This window comes from Ammospiza caudacuta, chromosome 3 (assembly GCF_027887145.1).
Source record: "Ammospiza caudacuta isolate bAmmCau1 chromosome 3, bAmmCau1.pri, whole genome shotgun sequence".
Lineage (NCBI taxonomy): Eukaryota > Metazoa > Chordata > Aves > Passeriformes > Passerellidae > Ammospiza > Ammospiza caudacuta.
Window position 1 is genome coordinate 88,399,206 of NC_080595.1, and position 26,889 is coordinate 88,426,094.

Sequence of the window (26,889 nt, forward strand, 5' to 3'; positions counted from 1 at the left end):
TGTTTACACAAGTCAGACAGAGATAATGCTTCTTTCCCCTTAGATTTTAGAAGCAAGGGACATTGGATCAGACAGATAACATGAAATAGCCAGTGTCAAACATGAAGTCTGTGCAGGCAGGTATTGAACAGGGTCTGCTGAGATCTGGAGAGAGGCAGGAAGAGTATTATGTTTTCTTCAGAGTGTGATTTTGTTAGTGTTAAACCACTTGTGAGCTGGACACAGACTTGATAAGTACTTTTGGAGATGGATGATAAAAGTCTTGGTCAGCAAAATGAAGTTGTGATCTTACTTTTAGCCAGCAGCCTGTGGTTAAAGCATTTACAGAAGTATGTTGCATTATTAGGCTTAATCCCTTGCCTTGCTTGAGTGGATTTTTACCCATGCTTTCCACTCTCAAGAGATTTCCCTGGCCGTCACAAAATGAAAGGAGATGCACAGGGCTTAATTTGTCCTCCTGGTGCCATTCCACTTTGTATAATTAATGAGTCGTTCACCAAGGCAGGGTCCAGAACACAGCTGACACATCCTTTGAATAGTGTTCTAATTACTAGACCAGAGAGTGTCCCCCCCACCCCTTTTTTCTCCTCATCTGTCTCAGATGCTGTCTGATCTAGAAGACATCAGTGTTTGCAGTAGGAAATAAAAAAGCACCAGAGAATAGCCTTATCACATGACTAGGGTCATAGGGTAGAGGGACAGCTTTGGATCTTTCCTGGGCTGATACATCAAGTGGGATTTCAGGCTTTTTTTTCAAGAAATTGTGGTAGAGATGAGGCCTCTATCTCACCTTCTTTGTATGTCCAATCCTATGGAGCTCTTAAACTGGATTGTCAAATGTTGTGTTAACACACACACCAACAGAAAATGGTTTTGTGAGAACTGAGTTTTTTAAGTATGTATGTTGAATCAGATATCGATTACTCAGATGGCATTTATAACATTAATAGTATTGAATGCACTTTCTTACATGGATGAAAATTATTAATAAGGCTGAATGCTTAGTCATCTCAGGAGTTACATGGAACTTCAGGGCATAAAGGTCCAGATTTAAGAAAAAAAAAAGGCACATTAGATGTTTGAAATTCAATTTGAGCAAAATGTAAATGAGTCCACAGCTGAGATCCCGAAAATCCTTTTTTTCCTGTTGTTTCAGTATCAGCTATGCTTTATATATAAATTAAAGTATGCTATGAATGTATTTAAGAGCAAAACTTGTCAAGTTCTGTGAACTTTTGTTTTATGTTATTGGTTTTTTCAGTGTGAAAATATAACTGGAAAAGATAGCTTTTTGCTCAACATGTCTGCTCCTTGCCCAAACTCATAGTCCTTATCCTTAGGAATAATGTAGCAGAATTATGCTGGGTTTATCCCTAGGAATGGTGCTATGTACAGATTGTTGTTAAACTTCTGCAGTCAGCATCCCTTGTACAATGAAAATTGTGCACACACGTGTGCAGCTTCACTCTCTGAAGGCTCTGAAGGCCTGCAGTGCTTGCAGCAATTAGAGTAAGGGCAGCCTCCAATTTAGAATTGAATTTGTGGGTAAGGTGGTTGCTAAAGAATGGAACTTTTCCAAAAGTTTGTTTATTAGTAATAGTACATATGAGTCATAGAGAACACAGTGACTCTGACATTACTGGGAGAGTTTGCAGGCTAATAACTGGAAGCACTCTTCTCAATGCAAACTAAAATAATGAAAATTATTTTGACAGCCTGAAACTAAATGTCACTTCTACAAAGATGTTTTCAGAAGAGAGCCTCATCCTGAGAATGACTCAGCAAAGGTTGTATCTCACAGATGACAGAAATTTTGAGAATTACTCCAGAACTGAGGCTTTTCATTATTGTTGTTGCTACTGTGATTGGTGAAGCAGGAAATTTTGTGCCTCCGTTCTCTAAGCAAATAATAGAAGATGCACTTGTTTTCAGGAGGGAAAGGAAAAAAATTGTACTTACGTGCTTGCCTAAAGATCTGTTTACTTTGGTCTCATCAATCAAAATTTCAGTAGTTACTGAGTTGAAAACAGTGTCAGAAAAGTAAACAACTTTTCTGCAGCTTGTGCAGGAAGAAGGCTTTTCAATGAAGAAATGGTGCTTTTTGAAATATTGTGTCTCAATGTAAAACCCAGTTAATTTTAACAGATTTTTATATTATTAATAAATCATAATGTATAGAAATGTCATCTTTGAGACTATATGCAGTGAGCACTTACAATATATACACTAATACGAAAACATTAAAATTATTATTGATGTACTTAACATGTCAATTTGTAGGTATAAAAGAGAAAGCAACAACTGTTTCAAGAAGCCTATGTTGCTGGTTCTTAAATTTGGGGATAAATAATCTCCTAGTCCTTGTTTCAAAGACATGGCAATTGAGAGTGACCATAGCAGTAGGTGGAAGCATGCAGTTCTTACCAGAACCTCTCTGAATAACTGATTGTGCCACATACACATGCATAATTTAATTTAGATCTGCTAAATGCAGTCCAAAGAAAACACTGTGGGTTTTATAATTAGAGGAAAAAGTAAGAAAAGTGAAGGTATGGCACAAGACCAAGTTTTAATTTCTTCTTTTTTTTGGTCTTAATTTCCATCTTAATTGAAGTGTTTGGTAGTAGGATGGTCCATTCCATCAAAATGCTCTTAGAGAGTGAACTGCGCTGATTGCAGCCTACAGTAAAAATCTTTCTGATGACTTTGCACATGAAGGATGATTCTGTCCTAGTTAGAAATTGATTCATCTTGAAATAGGTTGGATGTGAGCTCCTTCTGGGTTGGAGACAATTTTATCAGCCATGGGTTTCTGACTGTATTTCCCCTGGAAAGGAAAGCACTTGAATCAGAACAGCAATGTGGTATTCCTGAATTATCATTTAATCTAGATAAAATTTACTCTGTTGGCAGTTATAGGAGTACTTAGGTTTGGATTTTCTCCTTAATGTTGTTTTAGCCTTGCAAATTTACCCTGGAAGCTAAAAGTAATCATACAGAAATCACAGTGTAGCTTGAAGTGGCAACTTGCAGAAATTCAAGCAGTGGACTTCTCAGAACTGTTTTAAAGCAAAGGTCACCATTTGGTTGTGTATAACCTTTCTTCTTTTTTTCTTGAAGATGGGACATGGAACACAGAACCTCAGAAGATAGTTAAATTGGGTGTTCTGCCTGTTAGAAGTCTGCTTGTGATGGAGGAGACCATTTGGGCTGCATGTGGTGGACAAATTTTTATAATCAGCACTGTGACACATTCCATAGAGGTAAACACTTTTGAAAGCATTGCTCACCTATTGTGCTTCAGGGTATAAGTGGTGAAATTTTAAAAATGGAAATGTGTTTAAGAAGCATCATGATTCAGGAGCTTTTAATTGAATGTGGTCTCAGTTCTTTTAAATCTCACTCCCTTAGTTTGTAATTCTGCTGTTGTGTTCCCTGCTGATGTCTCAGCAGACCTTGCTGCCATTTACCCACTGGTTTCCATAAGGTGCTTGGAAATAATAGAGTATTTGGGGCAAGAGATTTTCTTAAAAATGAAATCTGAGGTAAGGCAGCAGAGAACTGGGTGCCTATAGGCACATTTCATGTTAATTACAGAAGAAGGTTTAGCTAAGAAACTGCCTCTATATAGTCAGATGGTACTTGTACCTTGTAATAATTTCATAATATATTTTTTCAGAGTTTTGCTTCTCAGTGGCCTACAAAAATTTTATTTGCATAAGAGCAGTTTCTGATGAATAGTCCTACAAAAGCCAGCTTTTTCAGAATGAGAGAAGAGTCTTAAGGGTTCAAACTCACATTTGTGACCACATTTTCCAGAAAATGTTAAGCCTTTATTTCTATCAAAATTACAGCTTTCACGAAAAGAGTATTTTAGTACTCCAAAGTTAAGAGTTGATGAATCATCAGGAGTTCAACCTCTCCTTCAACCTACAACAGAGTGTCACTGAATTGCGTGATGTTTACAGCCATGAAGTTTTTTCAAACAGGAGTCATGATGAGCTCACAGCCTCCTTCTTTGTGTGCTTTGTTGCTGCATTTTTTTCTTTGATGGTCGTGTTTTCTCCCAACAATTGTCTGTTTGGTACAATTGATTCTGTGAGTCACTGTCATGGGTTTGCAGGGAAATAGCTAACATCCTAATTTCCTCTGTCTTTTTCTGTGTTTTCTGAGAGATTTGTTTCATCTAGTAAGATGCTTGGATTGTATATTCTCCTACTTTGCTTTTCTTTAAGGCTTGTTTTGTAGGTAGTTTGAGTGGTATGATTAGGGAAAGATTTTGGATGAGTGATGTAGATAGGTGCTTGAAATGGACTTTTGTTAGTTTCACAGCCTCTGGGACTGTGTGAGGCTGGATACTTACAGCCAGACCTCTGTAAATAGGTTTGGCAAGTCTGGCCTAATTCTGTAACACAGCTCTCCCTAAGTCTGGTGGTATGGCTGCAGTTTGGGCTATGCTGGGCTGTTTTGGCAGAGGAGGACAAACCCAGAGTTAAACAAACTTTGAGGATTAAAGAATGTTTAAAGCTTACTCTGTCATAATATAGTAAAATGCCATGGACTGCAGTGTTGGAAGCAGAAGTTTTGAGACATAAAATAACAAGTACTCTACCAATATCTCTCAGACATGGCAGTTTCATTTTTCAGCTGTTACTACAGATTCTCCTACAAAAGCATCACAGGAGGTTTCTTTTCATTTCTCAGCTAAGCCATCTGTTGTATTCAGAGCTCAGGTTATTATGGGTCTATTGCACACACAAAAAGTGCTGCAGAAAGTAACATATAAGAAATGGTGCATATGGGTTGAGTAATGTTTCTTCAATATAAATAATTTTGTTCAAGAACATGGTGATTGTCTGTATGTCTGGCTGAGGGTCATCTTTCTAATTTCACACAAATATCCATGGCATAGTGTGTCATCTTCCTCACAGAATTGTGAATGAGCAATGATTTTCTGTTGCTTCTTTATGGGTATTAAGACATACTGATCTTTTTCTCATCATCTCACCAGACCAAACAGGTCACTAATGTTTTCAGTGTTGCTGCCTACTTAGTGACCTGACTTGTTTTGATAACTTTCTAGGTTTATGTTTCCAAAAGTGATCTGCTATGTTGTCCTTCCCATGTTCACTGGCAATATTGTTTCAATATTATACAATATATGAGGCAATTTAAACTCTGTCTATATCAAATATTTTAACATCTGAGCTGCCTCTTCCTTACTGTGAAAAGCAGGATATTTGCTGTGAGGGGAAGCAGGAGCAAGGAAATGTTTGCTCTCTCTCTGTGCTCTCTCTCATTGAAAGTTAGTTGTAATGATTTGACTCAAGATCTTTTGCATAAATGTGATCTTCGCTCTATCAGCAGGAATCCAAGTGTTGCACAGGGCTCACCTTTTACTCTTCCCTCTTTACTGAACTCCTTTATATCTCCATATATATAATATGGAGATACTCCATGTATACTGCAATACAGCTTCTTGCTACTTCATTGCTACTGTCATGCATGTGTACTATGTGCTCTGCATCATGTACATTATCTGTAAAGGCATCTGGCAAGATTTTAAGGCCGTGTTTGTGCAAATCCCTGAGCATATTCAAGTCTGTTTTTTAAACTTGTCCTTTTGAGGCTTAGCTTCACAGGTATCTCATATTTAACTGTCTGTGCATTTGCTAAGTGCAAAGTACATTATCCTTGAAGACAATCTCATTCCATGCCTCTGCTTTACTAAGATTTAATACTTAAATATTTTTTAGTAAATGAGCAGGTTTGGCATTGTGTGTTGGATTTGGATATTACTCACTTGTGCTTTTCTCCCCCCTCTAATATGGGTAAGACTCACAATTAACTTGTTCTAATGATATGTTATTGTAATAGAATGTTTTAGGTAATGTCTTTTATTGGCACAATGCCCCAATGCCTCAAGATCCTTGGCAGGGCACACATGAGCAATGCCTCAATTGCTGTTATATATTAATTACATGCTCTGATCCTCTTTCTGTGAAGAAGAAATTTGTCACTTAGTTTTGACAGCTGTATTGCTGTTGGGTACAGACCTACATCCAATAATGGTCTCTGTGCCTGCAGCTCCTTGGACTCTGCAAAGGCAGTTTGTGCTTGGTTCAAAACTTCAAAAAGTGCCAGATGATTTAATAGAAAAAAGTCACTGGTTGAGTGTGATTCTATCCTAGTCTGTTTTGCCTTGTTTTTAAAACTTTGATATCTATACAGGGGTTACACTGAAATGTTCAGCTGAGTAAACAAAAATATGGAAATCCCTATACATGAATGTGCGTTGCCCAAGTGTTGTAACTTCTTTAAAGCAGTGAAAGACATTTGTTTGAGGTTGAAGGTAATGGCACCCATTATCCTCTTCACCTGAAGCTGGAGAAGTCGTGGTTCATCTCTTGGTGCAGCTGTTTGGTGTAAGTGAGCAGTCCCTCAAAAGAAGGGCTCTGCTGTGTCCCACACTGCTGGAACACTGCTGAGCTGCACTGGGCTATGGCATCCACAGTGCCTTCTGCAGCCTCTGTGCTGCTGTAGATAGAATGGGAGAGCCTGAGGGGGCAAAGCCAGGCAAGAGGAATGTAGGTATGAAAACTAAAAGAGAAAAAGAAAATTAATTCAATTCTTTTGATAACAAAATGAATGAGACATCTTTTTTTCCTTTGTATCTGTATTTCTTGTTATAAAATAAAAGAAAATTAGAAATAAAAGACCAGCTCACAGGTTTTCAGATAGACGTGTAATTGAAACAGATGTCAAAGCTATATTTTATGCAAAAATTTATGCATAAGAAGGTGCAGTTTTGGGGTATGTTCTTGCTCCATGTTAGAGGACCCTTTCAATGAGAAGAATACTTCTTTCTACAGGTCTTGTCATGTTTGCAATATACAATTTTGATTCAAGTGGGTCTGTGTGTTCCAGCAGCCAGCTGTACAAATGGCAGGACAGACTTAGTGGGAGTATAATGAGTTGGCCAGTAAAAATGGAATGTGACAAAAATGCATGTGCAAGTTGTTTTCAGTGGCACCAAATAGTTGTCAGCTGTGGTTGGATTACTCCAGAGAAAATGATGTTTTTACAATCTTCTTCATTTTTCTTCTAATTTCAGAGAGTGCAAGTTGCAGAGAGGTCAGGTTTGCTTCAGCAGCTGTGGGTCTGTCCCCTAGAAGTTCTCAAAAGCAAACTAGTCACCACTGTAGGGATGTATGAGTCTATAAACAAAGTAAATAGTTTAGAGTCTTTTTTTCAATGGAACATGCATGATGAGAATGTCAGCATATCTAGTCATAAGGGCTGTTGCTGACTTTGAAAGATGTTTTTTATGGATTAATTCTTCTGTTGAATAAATCTTACGATTTTCAAATTGTGTATATAACTTGGTAATGAATGAATACTGGATACTTGAGGAAAACAGTGAATATAAATCTGTCTGCCAGAGTTGCTTACCTTACATTCTGCAGTGTTATTATTCAAAGAATCAAAATACAGTAACACACAAAAACTGAACCACTGCCTGACAGCTGGAGAGAAAACTCTGTTCATTTACTAAAACTGAACAGTTGGAGAATAATGTTAACAAATGAAAAGCACAAAAGATAATTCTCACCCTCTTTAAACAGCAAATTTCTCAGTGAAAATAATAATTTATGCAGTAACAAAGTATAAAAAAATATTAAGTGCTTAGTAAACATAATACCATAACTTTTCTTTGTGGAAATTAAAAATTTTTATTCTTTGTCTCTGATCTTAGCCTGTTAGTTGAATTTTGATGGAAAACTTGGACAATATGTCTATAACCTTATTATATTTAGATTTTAATGAAAAAAAAAGGGCCAAAATGTAACTTAATTGTAACACCTGGAAACTTAAGTATATTTCACAAGGAAGGAGGAGGTACTTCTGCATTTTATCTGCAAATGTAATAAAAAATATATAATACATTAAGTGAATATTAGAGCACTTATTACTTCCATACCCCTCAGTGAGAGATTTTTATCCAAGGAACAGTTTGTCATTTATTTAGCTAAGTTAGTTTTATGTTTATCAGACTGGCTCTCTGATAATAGCTGGCACAACAATAAAAGGCTCTGTTCAACTTCAGAGACAGTCTTCTTACAAGACAAAACTGGGAGAAAACAATCCCTCCTTCTTGATAGTGATTAAGAAACTTTACCACAGCTTTAGCTCACATGTTAATACGGACATACAGAGAGGGAGATTTCTGCCTTCCTGGGGCCAGGTTGTAACTGGCTCTAGATCAAGGAAAAAAGTCTATCTTCAAAGTGTTATGTTACTTACATTTAGATAGAGGATTTTGGCTTTTTTAATGAGAAGCATCAATTCTTTGAAGAACAGGAAAACAATATAGCTAATACTTGTGAAATTCAGAAGCATCAAAAACCAAACTGCAATATTAAGGCTGACATTGTTATGTGTGTAATTGAGCAAATTGTGTGTTTAAATTCTTAAACACTCTCTAAATATGACTTTTTACTACATTCTGTTATTCTTGTTAGACCCCCAGCAGAACAAAAGAAAAGTATTTTTTTATTGTTGAAATAGAAGTTCTGCTGTAGATAAAAGTGCAGCTGTGGTAATTTTCCCAAAGTATAAATAAAGAAGGATGAAATAAAGAAATATGAAAGCCTTTTAAGTCTAAGCTGTTTTGGGCTTTCCAGCCCCTATCATGCACATATATTTAAAAACAAGAAAATCTGAGTTAATCTGTTGTTAGGTGGAACCCTGGCTCAAGAGCTGAGAATCCTTCTATACTAATGATGATATATTTCCAAAACACATCCTACACAGCTATCAGAACATATCCTGAGCAAGGCAGAGGAAGCTTTGTCCTTGTCAAAGAGGATGAAGATACAGTGCTTACACTGAAAAGCTGGTAAGAAAGCTGAGTGATATCCTTGACTTGCATCTCCCCACAGAGCCCTTGTTTTTCTTGCAGAACCACTTTGAAGCCCATCAAGAGGAAGGGATGGTAATCTCTCACATGGCTGTGGCTGGAGTGGGAGTCTGGATTGCCTTCACATCTGGATCCACGCTCCGACTGTTCCACACAGAGACACTGAAACACCTCCAGGATGTCAACATTGCCACACCTGTTCACAATATGTTGCCAGGTAGCTGAATTGCATCATATGGTAACATTTTTGTTTTATCACTGTTGTTCTTCAGTGCTCTAGATAAGGCCAGAATCAGAAGGTTCATCTCAGACTTTGAGTCTGGTAAGTGTGTCCTGACTATTTACTTCAGTAAGTCATAGTCCATCTGCTGCCCAGGTGAACAATGTGTGCAGTGAGCTGGTTGAGATAAGCAGGTGGATTCTTCTGTTTGGTCATATTTTTTGTGGGACTGTAAAACAGTTGGACAATGTAATCTGTCATGAAATTGTGTTTACTCCGCAGAGATTAGCATTTGCTTTTGGAACCTTAGAATCTAATACATGATGGAATCATTTTGCCTAGGATCTGGACCAAAAACCCACTTGCTTAATTTTAGTTATATCAGTAGATCCAGGGAACTCAGCTGAACCACTCACATGCTGCCATTTTGGAGTGTGTTCAGTGTTTTGCTGACCCAAGCTCTAACTTGGTGAATTAAGTGATTAGTTTTAAATCTAACCTGTGGTTGTTCGGATAAAATTTTAAAAATTAAAACTCTTCACATGTTTTAAGACAGAAGCTGTTCAATAAGCAGTTGAAATGACTTGTATCAGTTTAGCAAGTGGATGACAAAGGCTTCAGCATCAGCAAGCACATCAGGTGGGAGCTGGGGCTCTGCTGGGAGGAGAGAGACAGAAAAGTGGTACTGGCATGGCTGAGCATGAGGTATCCATGAGTGGACAACCATTCTTTCTGTCTCTCCTTGTTTGTAGACTGGAATAGATCAAGCTTCTGCAGTTTTTATTGGCAATGTGTGTGCCAGCTTTATTGCTTAATTTTTCTAGCTGAAGCCAGTTCTTCCCACACAGAGATTATATTTATATTCTCACGGGAGTTAGGCATAAATCTTACATCTAAAATGTTTCACTTTTTCAGTGTCTTCTTCTTACCATGTTTTCTTTCAGATGGCATTAGCTTTGCAATAAAACTCCATTAAAGCTATAAAACTCCATTATAAATTTTGCCTGTTTGCCATGTTCTAGATAGGGTGCTTTTTACATGTGGTGTTTGACCATAGCTCCAGCACTGAACAGCAGCAAATCATCTGCCTTTAAATAAATTATTTGATTGAATTCATCAGAATTGTGCAATTAAATCAAGATCAGTTGTAAAAGGATTAACTTTTAGTATGTTTTGCTGTTCATAGCAAGGGGAAAAAGGGAAGTAAGACCCCCCCCTTATACATATTTTCTGCATATAAATATATTCAAAAATTTAGCTTTGTGTTCATTGCCATGACAATAAAACTGCTGATATAACATACCATTATTTTTGTCAAGAGTTTTAGCTAATTATAGCTCCTTGGTGTCATTCCTACCCATTTTAATTCCTTTCTTTTCCTCAGTGTCTTCACAGAAAGCACACCAGTGAATGAAAATGGAAGGCTATTTTGGGAGTAGGACATTATTATAGCAAATGTTCAAAGGGAGACTCCTTTCCAAAAATGAACTGAATTTCAATTATTTAGCAGCAGCTCTCAGGCTTGTTTATATGATCTCAAAAATGCTGCAACAACAAAACCTAAAAGACAGAGTTGTAGGAGGTTTATGTAATAAAGCAGCAGTTTCAGAATTAAAAGGAGGTAAAGAATCAAGTTCTGTATAGTATATATTAAGATAAAAAAGGATAAAAAAACCAACAAAGTGAAACTGAATTACAATATGATGAAATAGCTGTATATTTGCAATGTATGTATTTGCCTTCATGAGATATTTTTATGAGATCTAGTTTTAAAGTAAACAGCTCTGTCAGCTTTCTGAAATTCAATAGAAGTTCCTTAATATGCAGAAATAATAGATAAGTAAGAATTTAAGTGGTGTTGAAATGAGAGAAGAAATTTGTGTAAAAATATTGCTAAGAGTCTTAAGAAGAAAGATATAAAAGGGCAAGATCTCAGTATAACTTTGAAGAAGCTGGGCTTCTTTTCCCTGGATTTTAGAAGTAACAAGATGTATTCTGGCCCAATAGGCTACCTAGAGATGTCTTCACTTAAAAGTAATGTAAATAAGAGGAACATTGCTTCATTAAATTAATGACATTTTTTTGTTGTTATACTGTACAAGTAAAAGAAAATATTACTGTCACTGTTATGAATGATTACTGTGAGTTACAGTACTTAAAAGATAACCACAGTAACTAAGCAGAGTAGGAGGGTCTCATAACCTTAGTAATGAGTTCTCATAGCAGTAAATTTCCCCAATTTTGTTCTTAGGAGAAGACAGTTTTAAATATCACAGCTCTCTGTCTTGTGAAGGACAGAGTCACAGGGGAGTGAAATGGCACAGAACGCAATTCCTTATGATTTGGAGAAGTTTAGTAATGCAAAATCAGACTGTGTCTGGCAGATTCTTTACCTGCTGGAGGTAATTCTAAATGTATGGCAGTCCACTTCTGAGTTTTGGAGATTGGAGGGCTCTCCCTTTCTGGAGCTGTGGAAAGTTTGTGTGCAGGAATGCAGGACTGGAAATGAAACCAGGATCACAGAGGTGACTGTGGGATAGACATTTGGTCTAGATGGGTCTGCACTACCTCTACTTCAAATATCATCAAAAATATTTCTTAATAATGTATAACAAGATTGTGTTCTGTAACAAAAGATCAAATGCCATGTGAGAAAGGAAGAGAATGGTTGAGAGGAAGAGCATAGTCATTGTTACAAATCCAGCTAGCTGTTTATTTCACTATCTGGTTCACTGTGGATTCACACTACAGCTGGATTGCTTTTAAGGAGCCCAAATACAGCTCTGTTATCTTAACAGAGGGCATGCTGAGCAGCAGAGAAATCTATTAACTTTTGAAGACAAATACTCACACTTCACTAGTGCAAGATATGTAATTTGTAGAGCAAGTTTATGCTTAAATTTTGTGATCTGTAGCTGAAGAATCAACAAAGTCAGTTTTTCACCAGCCTTTGTCAGAGCTCACATCAAAAAAATCATACTGTACATGAACAGACCGCTTGTTTTTTCATAGTCACAGTCAGTATTTTATTAAAGAACATCCTTAAGAAGTTTTTGCCCTCAGCTCTACAAGAATTTGCCCTTTTAAAGAGAGTACTGTAATTACCGTGACCTTGATACTTCATTGCTCGTATGGATGATCACAGGTTACCTGTTTAATGTAGAGATGATTTCTGCTTAACTTGCCATATTCTGTTTATATCCATATATCCTCTAATGGCATGAGTGTTTCCTGCAAACAGATGGCAAAAGCAAAGGGAAAAGAGTATCATTTCCTCTCTACAAAAAACCAATATGAGGCTTTACAGCTTGCTTTTTTCCCACCCTACCAGGTGCCAGAGCATGAAATGCAGTTGCTTTATGATTACTGTTGGGAAATGATAAAAAGATGAGAAAGCTTCAGGTCAGCCCAGCAGATCTGTACCGTGGGCTGGTTTTTTACATTGTAGGAGCAGCATGGCCATGTAAGAGGATATGGAGCAATGTCCTCACACCTAATTGGAGTTGAATTCAGATCTGTAAGGATTTATCCAGCTCTGGTTGTTGTAATGGAGACCTGAGAAAAGTGAACACAGAGCAGACCATACACTTAATTATTGGCTTCAGTTCTTGGAAAGTCAAGATCTTGGTCAGATTAATTTACAGGTTTTAACAGCTTTTTCCTCATTGGGACAGTGTGTGATCTAAAGTTGCTATATAATATGAGTATTTTATTGGTCTTGTAATATGTTTATAATTTTCCCTTCTTGACTTGTTAATTTGTCTGCTTATTGCAAAATATTTTCTGGGGAATTGGATTGACTGTTTTCCTCTGAATTTGAAATATATCAAAACAAAAAGTCAGAAAATAACAAAGATAAATATGATTTCAAACCTTGGCTAGCAGATAAATTAATATTTTAAGTTAGCATTTTTTAAATGTGTATATATATATATATATATATATATATATATATATATATGTATGTATATATATAATTTGTTTTATGTTATTTAAAGTATCTTCTCAGATGCAGATGTTTCCTTCTCCAAGATTTCACAGCAAGCAATTTTTATTTTAACCACACTATAGCTGTTTCATGCTTTAGGTTTTGGTCAATGTTTAAGATGCTAAGTTGCTGGCTGATAATTTGTTGGTTTTACCTATGGAAACAGTAACATATATTTGCCAGGGGAAAATTACTGTCTAAAAGTTGCTTCAGGCTTGGAGTATGAAATCATGAATATAATGTTATCTTTTAAATGCTTAAAAAGCATTAAAGTTCTAAAAATAGGAGCATCTTCCTCCTGCAGGGGATTGAGAGGCAACAGTGCACTTGGAGCTTTTGATAATATTATAAGTTAAAAAATTGTACTCAAGTATTTGTGTAGTTTGTAGAACAAACTCTTAAGTTAAGCTAAGCTTTACCTTAGCTTGCATTTGCTGTGGTACAGGTGGTAGGAAAGGACTCACATGTCATAAAAAAATTGAGCAAGCCTGAGCTCTAAATCACAGAATTCAAATACTGATTTTTGAAAACTCCAGAACACAGAGGTGTTTGGGCATTATTCTGAAACTTCTTTTGTGCTGAAGGAGTGCCTTATTGTGCTTTGTTTTGGAAACTAAATTAATTCCATTAATATCTCTAAAAAGCCAAAACAAAAAAAAACCCTAACACCAAACCCAACTAAAAACAAACCCATTGAAAAGGCAAAAAATATTCAAAAGTTTTGTAATTTGTGTACAACATAGACTATCCTTGCCTATTTAGCTGAGGAGGGATGATGCATCCTCCCAACATAAATATGTATAGTTCATGGAATTCAATGTAGTAGTCCCTGAAGGTCTGCACAGGTAGGTGAAGCCTTTTAGACTTGTCCTTGTTACACCTGACTGGGATGACCTAATCATTGTGCCTTTAGGGTGGTTTAGGATGTGCTTTTAGGTAGACAGACCTTGGATTCCAGATCTGACCTTACGTGAGTTTCTTAAAACACACCTGTGCTGGGTTAATATTTGGTTTTGTAAAGTTCTGTGAAGAAAGACTTGGACTGTGGTCTGCCTCCAGTTTTCCAGTCAAGTGCTTTGGGTGACTGTCAAGCTGCTCCTTCCCTGCTTTCCCAGTGAGTCTGTAATTCATATATTCCTGGATGTAAATGAGCTCAGCTCCAAGGGACAAGACAGAAAATGCATTCATTTGTGAAACACCATAATTAAGATCCTTCTCCAAAGTGTTGAACACGAGGGTTCACTCAAGTCAAACGTGGAATTCAAATTCTAGGCCTACTGATGAAGTGATTCACAGTTTGAGAGCTATGATGAAGATGGAATGACTGCTCTCTTACATGTAGAGTTAATAATAAATGCCAGAATGTGTATGTTTTGGACCTGAAACTCCTTGAGCTTTGAGCAGAATTTAAATGCTCTGCCCCATGATCTTGGGAAAAAGTTTGGGCAGACCATAGTTTCCGTTTCTGAAGCTTGTCATGGACATTTTGAAAATCCATTTAAATGGAATCAAAGATATTTTTAGTCAGCATTGCAAGCAAAAATTACTTTGTTTTCACTAGAAAAATAGCAATCCTGTAAATAGTGTTGTAGAAAACCATAGAATCATGGAGTAATTTTGATTGGAATTTGCTCTGGAGGCAGTCTTGTTCATTCTTCATGAAGAAGGCCTGATTAGACCTGGTTGTTCAATGTCTTGTCCAGCCAAATTTTTAATACTTCTGAATAGGATGGAGATCCCACTACCTCTCTCAGCAACCCATTGCAGTTTTTCACCACCTTTATGCTGATGCAGCTTTTCCCTGAATAGAATAAAATTTTCCCATGTTCTAAATTTGAGCATGTTGTGTCTTATCATATCATTGTGCACATGTGGACAGAGTCTGTCTGTCTTCTGTGCATCCTTCCATCAGGTAGGTGCAGACAGCACTTCCTTTAATATCTCCAGTCTCCTGCTCATCTTGTCTGGACTTCTTCCAATATGTCAATGCCATTCTTTTATGTGGGGACCTGAACTTAGACCGGCGGATGCAGCACTTCTGATAGAGTTTCACAAATTAAAAATTAGGAGAAAAAAATAATCATGAGCAGCCTTGAGTCATGAGTATAGAGTGTTACTGAGTATTGTGAAGTGAAATGCTTTTCTGTTTTATTATTTGGAATATAAAAACATAGCCTGTTCATAAAAGCATGTTTGTAGAGACAATCTGTGTCTACCTCTGGATGCTGTGGTTCAGAGATTTAGGGCAGAATGTTTCAGATGTTCAATAATATTTAAATTGTTGTGTATGTAAAGTGTAATTCCAGAATCCAACAAAGTCTTTGCCTTGCAATGAATGCTTTGCTGAATTGAGATGGTTCAGCTGGTTGTGTTTGCCTGAAGTTGCTTTGATCTAGGCAGAGGTGATCACTGTTCAGTGACGGAGCTCTTGCTAAACCCCGCAGGGCAGCAGCGCGTCTCTGTGACCAGCCTCCTGGTGTGCCATGGCTTGCTGCTGGTTGGAACAAACCTGGGGATCATTGTAGCCTTACCAGTGCCACGCCTGCAGGGGATTCCCAAAGTAACTGGTGAGTGAAATTGCTCAAACAGGTCGAGTACTGAAGATGTCACTTCTCTTCTGCCAGTAACTTAAGTGAACCTGCCAAATTATATGTATTGTTTAGATAAAAGTTAGAGCTGTGTGATGACATTATATTTGTTTTTCTTTCTGAGCTTTACAGTATTATCCAGATACTTGTCTAGTTTTGTCTCAGTTGTTTGAGAGGGGACAACTGTTTTTCTTTAAGAGATAGGTGTTAATCCTGTCTGAGTACAGCCAAATACATGGGGATGAGAAGAGAATGCAGACAGTCTTATTTCCAGATTTAGGGAAAATAGATGCATTAGGTTTAGAGACACAGATACTTAAAAATGAGCATGTTGTCTAACTGCTTTTTGAATAAATTGGTTGTGTTCCCTTTTCCCCCAAACTGGAAACTTGGAATATAGGAGAGTATATATTTCATTTTTTTAACAGTGATGAAGGTTTTTGCATTCTGGAGAGATGTGTTTATGAGTTACTTTCATATTACCCCATTTGAAATACAAACACACAAATGCTGCTGTATCACTATACAAATGTTCAGGCTACTATTAGAAGCAAGGTTTTTAAAGTGTGTTTAATAGGGGCTTTTCCCCAATGTTTTGGATTCAGAATTCTGCTCAAGCTTCCGTGTTGAAGAGGGAAGCTGGCAGATTTTATGAGGCAAGCTGTTTGCAGCTTCTTCCAGGGGGAAAAAAAAGCTTATGTAACTTCACAAAATGAAAATTAAATCCTCTGTGTTCAGCAAAATACGCAGCAATAATCTGGTGTGACACAGGATAAATGCTTTGTAAAAATCTGGAACTTATCTTAGGTGAAAATAAATACAATTACAAGAATATGCATAGTTGCAGAATCAAAAAAGTCTCTCATTCTTCCATTTCTGTTTTTATTATTTTGGTTTATGTCATATATTCTTGCATTTATCTGGGATCAAAATTTGTCAGATTTTACAGACCTAGAAACATTACATTTAGGGATCTGTTTTTATAGTCTTTGGTAACTGTGTTTTGAATTTTAAAACTGTGGCTTTTCCCCATTATGTTTCCAATAGCGATAATTCATCTTAATATGAATGTACTTCCTGTAAAAGCAGAATCTTTAAAATGTGAAATGTTTCCTTAAAATGTGAAATGCATTTGGGAGTTAGGGATGGATGTAGTGATTTTAAGATTTGTGGGCTTTCCCCCTTGCTAGCCTAGCTCTTTTTAATAGTGTTGCTTATTGATAGATTTTTTTTCTCTCTCTTTTTTTTGCCGTAAAAGGCACATCTGTTGATGCTGTTACAGCTTCTCAATTTGGCCATGTGCAATTTTTTTCATACATTCTAAATATATTCACTGTGTAAATTTTCCTTGTACCACCAATATTTCACTGATTAAATACTTAAAAAAAAAAAAAAAGAAAAAATGATTGTTCAGTCAGTTCCCTATGAATCTATAATGGTAACTAGACAACCAAAAGGATGAGTTTTAGTTCCTGTTCTACCGTGTGGATGGGTCTGTTGCAATGAAACAGATGTTCTCATACTGTTCTGGAGAGGTACAGAGGTAGAACAGGATTAATTTGGGGTCCACAAAATGTGTGGGGATTACTGGAGAAAACATAGTGTTACATTTGTGTTGATTCCAGCTGAAAAGTCAGCAGTATTTCTGCGCTCATGCCATAGTGAGAACAGAGCACAAAAGTACATCATCTAAAGTTCATATGCCATATTTCAGCTGATTTATTAGTTCTAAGACACTTGTGTTAGAACATTATTTTTGTACTTTTTTTTCCTGTAAATAGTGTCCACGCAAGGCAATATACTGGATGCATATAATAGGGCTTTAAGAGTAACGCTATTCTGAGCAAATTTCATGAACTAATTATGGTAGAACACTGTGGTCTGAGAAATAATGTTCTTTAATTGTGTCTTCTCTTTTGGCTCCAGGAAGAGGAATGGTGTCATACCATGCACACAATAGCCCAGTCAAGTTTCTTGTAACAGCTACATCTATAAACAAAAAGAACAGAAACAAACTGAGAAACAGCCTCCCTCCTGGCTCAGAACCTAGGGACGATGACCAAAGGAACGTTGTGCACAGCGAACGGCCGGGCTCTTCCCTCAGTAACACCCAGGACACTGCAGTTTGGCTGGGGGATTCTGCAGGCTCCATTGCACAGAGAAGTGACTTGTCATCATCCTCTGGATCCCTGACTTTGTCTCATGGATCAGGTTCCCTAGAACACAGACCAGAGGACAGTAACATTTATGAGCTTCTGAAAGATCAAAATATCTCCTTTAAAAGTAAAAGACAGAAATCTAAGAAAATGAAAGCAAGTTCAGTATTAGTAATTTCTGGTGGCCAAGGACACAGAAGAGTGAACAAGAAGACCAAGCAGCAACGACAAGATGAACTAGTGTCTTCAGTGATGGTCTGGCAAATCCCACTATTAAATATCTAACTGAACTAAATCCAAGATTGTTTTTGCTGTTAAAAAAAAAAAGTGATATCCTTCTGTGGCTAATGCCAGCTTAGAACCCAAGCAGATAGGCTTTATATACCTGGGAGCAATTTCACTAGGCTTGGATCATAGGATCAAGGGTGCAAGACAGTCTTCACATACTTAGAACATTCTGCAGTGGTAGAGTATTGGAAAATGTTTAGCTATTGGTGCTGTCTTTGATACTCAGAAAAAAAAGGAATATTAGGGACTTTAAAATGGTTTTAGAATCTCTTACCTTATTTATACTCACATTTATAAATATCTTAATTATGTTCTATAGCACTTAGGGAAGGCAAGGAAGACATGCCATGTCTCACGCTGGTTTCTGCCTGCATAAATCAGTTGTTCCTACTTTTTCCAAAGTGACATATTGCATGGAAGAGTAGATTTTAATAAATTAACAAATATTTTAAAATAATAAGTAGTCTAATGTGAGCTAGTACTAATTTGGCAAGAATTATAATAGTCTAAAACTTCATTCCACATACCAGAGTTTGGTTGGAACAAAACTGGCTAAATTAATTAATCAGTATTTGTTTATTTCAACATAGAACATAGATTTTTTTTAATACTAATTTCTAATGCTCAGTGTTATTAGAAATTTTGCAGTACAAAAAGCACATTAATTTTCTTGGTAGGTGTGATGTGTATGCAACTTGGTTTTGTTATGTAGAAAGTTGCAAGGATACAATGGCTTTGGGCAAATAGAAAATACAGATCCAGGACAGCTGTGCATTGTAGTGCTGCTAACATCCTCCCTCTGCAACTCAATATCAAAGCTAAAAATGGATTGTAACCTTTTTAAGGAAGCATGCACATCCAGTAAATTAATAATGAAGTTATTAATTAAGTCATTTATTGGGAAGATATATATACTAATATAGGAATATCTATAGGAAGTACTATCTATAGGTAATCACTACAAGTCCTAAATTAGCTGAGTTGTGCTGTGTCCCCAGGCAAGCATCTATCAAATACTGTCACAGTGCAACAGCAACAGCAGAGATATGGTCATACCTGAGTCTTTTCTCCCTGTCTCAGCAAAGCACAGGCCTGTAAATGGGAACTGGGAAAGTGGGGTGCACAGCTTCATTCCCTCAGAAGGGCAAGTTGTCACTTTGGTACTGTTAAAAGGATGAATTCTAAGTAGGGACCTGATCAACGTTTTATTTGTTAATCGATGTATTTCCAAAAGAAACTTTGAATTTGTGATTTGTACTGAAATTGCCTGTTGCACTGATCTCTGCACATGTGAAATACAAGACAAAGGCTTCAGCTCATAAAGACATTGCCAGAAATGGTGACGAGACACATCCTTCAATCTGTTTAATGCAGGTAACTTATTGAATAGAGTTGCTGGGAACATTCTTTTTCCTCATCAGTAGACTGAAATACAGAGAAATAAGAATGATTAAGTTTCAGTTTTGTGAAGAACTCTAATACTGTCCATCATTTCAGTAAAATGCCATCTGAAGTAGAACATTGGTCAGATGTATCGTTGACTAGAATCGAATAAAACTTCTGGCTACTTTGGTACCATTATTATCCCAGTAAGAGGGTGATTTGCCCTGAAATTGTTTTTGCCACTTCTAATTCAAATCCTTGATTCCACTATGTTTTGTTTCAATCTGCCTGTTTTAAATCACTCTCACCCATAAGGGCAGTGTTTCCCAGCATGTGCCATTTCAAGGCAAACAGTACTGGAGACTGAGGTATTTTTGTTGGATATAGTAGTAGGGTTGGGGTTTTTAAAATAATGCTGAAATTTATTTTCTTAATTTTGCAACAGATCTGTGTATGTGTAAAATTTTCAGTCTTTTCTGCTTTAAAAGGCAAACCTCTATCAAGGTGACCTTAAAACTGGCTGAGCAAGTTTGACAGAGCACTGGACTAACATCAGGTCTTCCCTGATGCCGGACACCGGTGAGGGGGACAGAGGGAATGCTGGTGAAGACAGTCTTTGCCTGCAAAGTGGCACCAAAATAGGCATTTCACAATCAGGTATGCATCCTGATTTCAGAGGCTTTGCTCACATCCTCCATTCAGCCATAATAGCATGGATTTCAATGAGTCACAAAGGATACTTGTTATAGATGGGATTGTAGACTTAGGATCTTCATTACTGTTTTGTGCTTTTCTTCCATGTCTTTCGCTATGTGTCTTGCAACTTCAGTTGGGTATTGTCAGTGTTGGCATAGGCTTAGTGTTGGCTTGAGTCCTGGTAGGGTTAAAAAAAAGGAAAAAAGCAGAGTGCCTCTAAGCCAGGCAGCTGGCAACATTTTCCCAAACTTTTCTTCATCTCATCCCTGACCTACTGCTTAGGCTCCCCTGGCTTGAGAGATCAAGGCCAGTTTCATTTTCTATACTCTTCCATAGCTATGGCCCTGGGAGCTGCTCTTTGCCCACTGTGTGGAAGTACTACATTGTACAGTTTAATGTATGTATGCTGAAAAGCAAGTTAAGAGATTCTTCTGTTTATAAAGCATAAATAATCTAGTATCCCTTGGCTATGCTGCAGCAAAAGGACCACAGGCTTTACTTCACATGCTCCTTGGGCATGGTATTCCACATCCCTGCCTTCAGGACTGGAGAACCACATCTAGATGGATCTTGATCACCAGGAGCAGTAAGTAGAGTCCACCACACACTCAACTGGAAATCCATGCATTACAGGATCCTTTAGAGTATCTTGAGAGTTGTAAAGAGACATTTATCCTGTCAGTTGAAATATAATTTTCTTCAGTTCTATCAATAGAACAAAGTACAAATCTGCTCAAAGTACGTTGGAGTTTTGCCAGTGACTTCTGTAAGAAAATGGGTCTCCCATTCAATTCCTCTATTTTGAAAATACCTATCTATTTATCTTTCTAAGGTGTAAAGCAAAAGAGAAGCTGTATGTCTGTCTATAAAAGTACATATTGTCATAAACTTGATTTTAGTAACTAACAGAGCGCAAGGGGCAATGTTCCTTTTTGACATGCAACTTTCTGGTATTACCTTACTATAAAAACAGGCAGAAACCAAAGTTTCTCTTACAGCTGACAAATAGTCCTTATAGCTGTTGTAGACTGTGCTGCTCAGAGGTTGGATTTTGCTTTCTGATACTGCTTTTCTAGATTAACAGAAGTTATGAAAATAATAGGAAAAAGGGGAGCAAATGTAACCACTACAATATATTCTATATATGTTTTCTAACACATAGTAGTGTCTTTTGTAACATGAGCCATAAAACTTGTGTATTTATGTTCAAAGTATAAATTGAGAAAAATGTTGAATAAAAAATATGGTAAAAATTAACTTCAGAAGAACTTCTTGGGTTGTCATTTTAACTAGAAAGTTAGAATTTGGGTCATGTGTTAATGAATAATATATATATTAATGTACTTATGCAAGAGAAAATAGGGTATGTGATTAGGATGACAAAGATGATTTTTTTTTAGTTTTATACTTCTACAATTTAAACACCAGCAAATGCAGTTTCTGAAAATTATGCAGTCATTTATTATAAGGTTTGATTACTGTATCAATGGACCCAAATAGTGTCTAAGCAGTAGAATTTCTACTATGCTGTGTGGAGTAAGCATCAGCACTTGGGCAGCATGCATGCTGCATAAAAATGAGAAGCATTAATTTTGAAAATGAGTATTGCACAGCCAAAGCTTTAAGAGAGGAAATAAATTTTCAGTTGCTAACAGGCAATTCTTTCTAATTAATCTGCCCTAAAGGATACATACATAATCCCATGATTGTGTTTAAATATGGAGACTTGTATTTATCAGGCTCAGCAATAGCCTTTTCAAGTGTACCTGTGCTAGAATAAACAAACAAGAGGATTTACTGAGAATTCCTTGGTTGCTAGGAAAGCCTGCCTTTTTGCTCCTGGCTGTATACCACATCTCTTTAATACATGGTTCTGAAAAACATCAAATCATATGAGCACAGGATACCTGTGCACACCTGGAGACAGATTCTTTCCCAATGGAAATTTACAGTTCATTATTTATGGTGACCATCTGAGGGCTAAAATTGCTTACTGCTTCTTTGAGAGAGGCCTGAATATTGGGAAGGGTTTCCTGAACTGTGGTTCAGTGCTTAAATTTCACTGCTCCTCTCTCTTCTGTCCTATTTAATTTTCTAACTGCATATAGACAAATTGGTTTTGTAAAATGCATTTGCAGGTGAATATCAGTCATTTGAAAGGTGCAGCTGTAATTGAGGGTTCTGCATGAGCTAGTCTGTATTGCAGTGAGTATGGCATGGAGCTGATAACAGTATTTTTAGATTGCTTTACATAGCTTCATAGTAATAATACTTCATATAATAATAGTCCTGTTAAGAAGGCAGATTAGTATCTGTAGCTAGGAAGAAAATAAGTTGAAAAGCGTTTGCCTGACTTGAAGCCATATGATGAGTCTCTAAAAGCACACAGATTAAAGCCATTGCTGCTCTCTAAGCCCATGGTTAGTCCTTTAAACAATCTCCTCCTTGCAGGTGTCCTGCATATGTGGTGGTGGAAAATGTCGGTGTGAGTAAACTGGCCAGGACCAGGGCGGCAGCGGGAGTGCTGAGCTGTGATCACAGGTGGTAGTTGGCTGGCTGGGGTTGAGCCTGGCCTGGGCTGCTCCCATCAGACTGCACTGGCAAAGCCACTTACCTGCTACACTTTAGGAACTGATTAACTATGTTGATGCAAATTGTGTGGTGCCATTTGCAGAATAGGTTTTCTGCCTCTAGTGTTTTGATACTGATGCACCCATCCATAAAACCTTCTTTCTGTGGGATGGTTGCCTGTAAGTCTGGAACTTGAGAGCTGTCAGGAGATAGAAATACCTACTAGCATAGACTTGACATGTACCATACAGGTACCAAGCTGGTATGGAGTGTCACTGTTAATCTAGGATGGTTCATCAGCTGTTTGCACCATGCCACAGCTCAAAATTCTGGTCTACTTCCTATACCTTTTAAGATTTAGGGGCTTTATAGATGTATGTAGAATCTGCATCCTGTTTCCTCACAAATGCAGAGCATGCACACTGCCACATCTAGCTGCTATTCAATTTGAGAATTCTAGCTTGAGATTTTTCAGAATTAGTTGCTGCTGCCTTGCAATTGTGCTTATTTGATTAATAGCATTTTCTTTAAAGACGTGCCCAGCTACCAAATTGCCAGAAATGCTTTTTTCCTCCTAAAACAAGAGTCAACAAAGCAACACTGAAACAGCTTCAGATGAAAGGATCAGAAAATTTCCTAGCAAATGAAGATTTACTGAGTAACTCCATTTGAAATGCAACAATGCCGATATATGACCAACAGCGCTTCAAGTGCTTTGGCCAAGCTCCATAAACCACACTATAAAGCAGTTAGTCTTTCACAGCATGACCTTCAAAGGTGTTCAAAGGGATTTTTTTCCTCCAGCAAAACAGGCCTTGACAGCAGAACTGCAAGTTCTACTGTTGTACATATTGTTATACTCCAGTGATAATCACAGTTATCATTAGTGTGTGTCCAAACCTACAAGACGAGCCAGAACACCTAGGATTAAAATGACACACCTTGGGGGAGATGAAATCATTGTAAGAATTTACTGGAAATACAATTTCAGGAGTATTTTGACATCAAAAGGTTCAGCTGAGCCTCCAGCAGAGTTTTCTCAAAGCACTGAAGTACCTGATTTCCACTGAAACCTCTGTATCTTAAATGGCCAAATGCAGAGAACAAGAATGGCTTTAAATTCAAAAAACTTAACTACAGAACTACAGAAGTTTCATTTTTCCTTTCTCCTATTCAACATTGGAGAGAAACTCTGTGGCTTTCAACTTGAGCATCAGGATCACCTTTAATGTGGGTACAAAAACTGCATTCGCTCATGCCTTCCAAATCAAATTGCTTAAATTGTTTCCTGTGGGCTTTTCTGGTTTGCTCTATCTGTGTGCATTTCAAGTTGCAGAACATGCCCCAGACTACACTTACTAAATGCTTTTCAGCGTTCCCTTTCTAAAGAGATTTTTTTTTCTGTAGAGTTGGATAGCACAGACTGCATGCTTTAATAAGGAGGATTAACCCCAAGATCTGTCAGAGCAACCACTCTTCTGCAATGTTGCTCAGAGCAGCCTGTGATGCTTTTAATCCTGCTCACAAGCACTGACAGCATCAGTTAACTTAAGCTGCATCTGCATTGCTGACCTGCAGGGCACTGCAGAGTTACAGACACACCGTGAGGGTGAGGCTGTATCGGGTGGGATCCCTGTGCCTGTCCTGCCCTGCCTCTCAGGGGAGCACAGCTGGTTACAGCCTATGCCAATACATGACAACATTCCATGTGGCATCTGGGGAGAAATGTACAGATAATGAGGTATTTTGCTCACAGGTAGAGGTGTTTTGCTCTACACATGTAGATGAGACAGGTGATGTGAATGATCTGTGGCCGATTATGGCTGAGAAATGACTGGGTAAATTCAGCAATGTAAAGAGCAAGAGTAAGCTTTAATTTTTTTTTTTCCAAATTCTTTTGAGTTTTATTTTTAGCAAATTAGGGGATGATGTGCACATTTTCTCAGTTGTTCATCTAAGTAAATGTTGTGTATTCCCCATCTTTTAACCTTATCAGATGTTTTCAAACTCATTAAAAGCTGCCCCACCTATTCAGAACACTCTTTTGGGTGGCAGAAGTCTGTGTTAATAAGGTCTTTTTTTTTTTTTTAATGCTGGTTGCTTTTTCTTAAATTAAAAACAATATTCATTTGTCTCTGGAGCACAGAAATATGCAAACCAACATTGAAGAAATCTTTATGATTTATTTTTCCTTACACCTCTAAGGCTCTATCTGCTGCAAGCTGATAACCCTCATGATGCAAACAGTGCTTTTGTCCCAATTCTAATATCTGGGTGTATTGCAGGGATGTGTGAAAAATAATACAGGCAGATCAGCTTGGCCCTGCATCAGATGTATACAACATATCATGTGTAACATGTATACAGCATGTATAGGTTTTGTATTCCAAATATAAAAAATGTATTTTAGGTATCTTTGCTCAGTAGAAATACAATAACTATTTGGTCTGTTCCAGCAATAGCATCAAACCAATCCTTGAGTCTGTTGTATTACAACACCAAGAAGCATTTCAGCTGTTAAACACAGGATGAGCAAAAGAAGTCAGGTTTTCTTTTCTCTTTGTTTTGTTTTGGCTTTACATGTTGGCTTCTAGCCTGGGCACTGTAGGGAACATAGACATTAGCTACATTAGCTACTACCATTAAGTATCTGACACTCCAGTAATCTATTCACAGAAGGAATTCCAGCAAGTTTAACTATTATCTGTTCCAGAATTTTGATGCTGGAACATTTATTTTTTCAATACATCCTTGTGCCAATCCAAATCACAAAAGAAAAAAACCAAAAAAACCAAAACAAAACAAAAATAGACCCCAAAAGTCAACAAAACAACCAATCCAGATAGCTAAAAATAGCTTACCAACAGCTTTTCATGTGCAAAGGCACTGGTGGCAAGTCTGTGCAGACATACCAGTCCTGCCTAGTGTGCTGGACACGTGCCCACAATGTGATGGACTCTGAGCAAAAGCTGCAAAGCCTGCCTAATTAGCTGGACCATATGCAGTCCCATGCTGCCATGGGTGCACTACCTGCAGGATTCTTTCTTGCAGAAGCTAGCCTGCATAAGCTGTGAGCTACACTCTGAGTCTGTTATCTAGGAAGGCTTAACGTTTCTTGATTCAGAGGATGAGGAGTGAATATTTCATCTGGATAAAATAATTATTTGGTTAAATTATTTCTAACCTCCTCAAATGAGAAGTTCTGCCAAGAATCAACCACCTGAGACTGGGATGATTAATTTTTGATGTGACCTGCTGGCTAATTTTGGCTGAGGAGCTGTGCATTTGCTCCAGCTGCCATGATAGCCCAATCCTGCAAGACGGCCTATGAGCTGGGAATGACAGCAATGCGGCTGCTGATGCAGAAAATAAATATATTACCTGGTCCTGCAAGAGCATGGCCCTGATAATCTCTGAGCATATGTGTTCTGGATCAGGATGCTGTTTGGTGACCCTGTCATGAGAAAGGCATTCAGCACTATTGCCTATTTCTGCACTGGAGGCATTGCAGCATTATGCCTCCTAGAAGGAACACTTTGTTTTGCCTGATACAGATTAAAGAGGTGTGTGAGACAAAAATACCTTCCCGTTACTATTTCTTCATTTGGATTTTTTTTCTTTTTAACCAGAGAAACACTTGATAAAATTCTTTTGTTCCAAACTGTATTTCCTTTTAATTGCTGAGCACCACTGCTGGTATGTGAGAGACACAGAGCATGGGCTGCATGTCCAGAAGGAAGTCTGCTGTATGTGACTGGGCAGGGGCCACCTGAGGTTTCTGGGGCCGAGCACAGCAAATGCTTTCCTTCCTGCCTCTGCTCAGCACTCTCCGGTTGTTGCCCCAGGCTAACTGCCCCTTGCAGAACGCAGGCTCTCAGCAAGTCCTGATAGCCAGTAGCAGCATTACAATAATCCATCAGTCCCCTTGAATATTTGTTGCATCAGCTGGGCTACAGAAATGCATTTCAGGCACCAAACTACATATCATGTGAGCTGTGTGATACCTGATTTCTTTAGGACAAGGTCTTTTCTACGCTGGGACAATGATTCATCTCATGTACTTCAGGCATTTAAAAATT

At 37.6% G+C, this 26,889-nt stretch overlaps 1 protein-coding gene across 4 annotated transcripts in view; it reads left to right on the forward strand.

Annotated features, from left to right (window-relative positions):
- The window catches only part of ARHGEF10 (Rho guanine nucleotide exchange factor 10), a 110,919-nt gene extending 89,463 nt beyond the window's left edge, over positions 1-21,456 (forward strand). For all 4 annotated transcript variants that reach the window (XM_058801565.1, XM_058801562.1, XM_058801563.1 and 1 more), the window contains 4 exons: positions 3,121-3,263; positions 8,963-9,137; positions 15,573-15,695; positions 17,643-21,456. In XM_058801565.1, the coding sequence (XP_058657548.1) occupies positions 3,121-3,263; positions 8,963-9,137; positions 15,573-15,695; positions 17,643-18,157 (956 nt within the window). In that variant the 3' untranslated portion in view covers positions 18,158-21,456. The remainder of the gene's footprint in view (positions 1-3,120; positions 3,264-8,962; positions 9,138-15,572; positions 15,696-17,642) is intronic.
- The last annotated feature ends 5,433 nt before the right edge of the window (positions 21,457-26,889 follow it).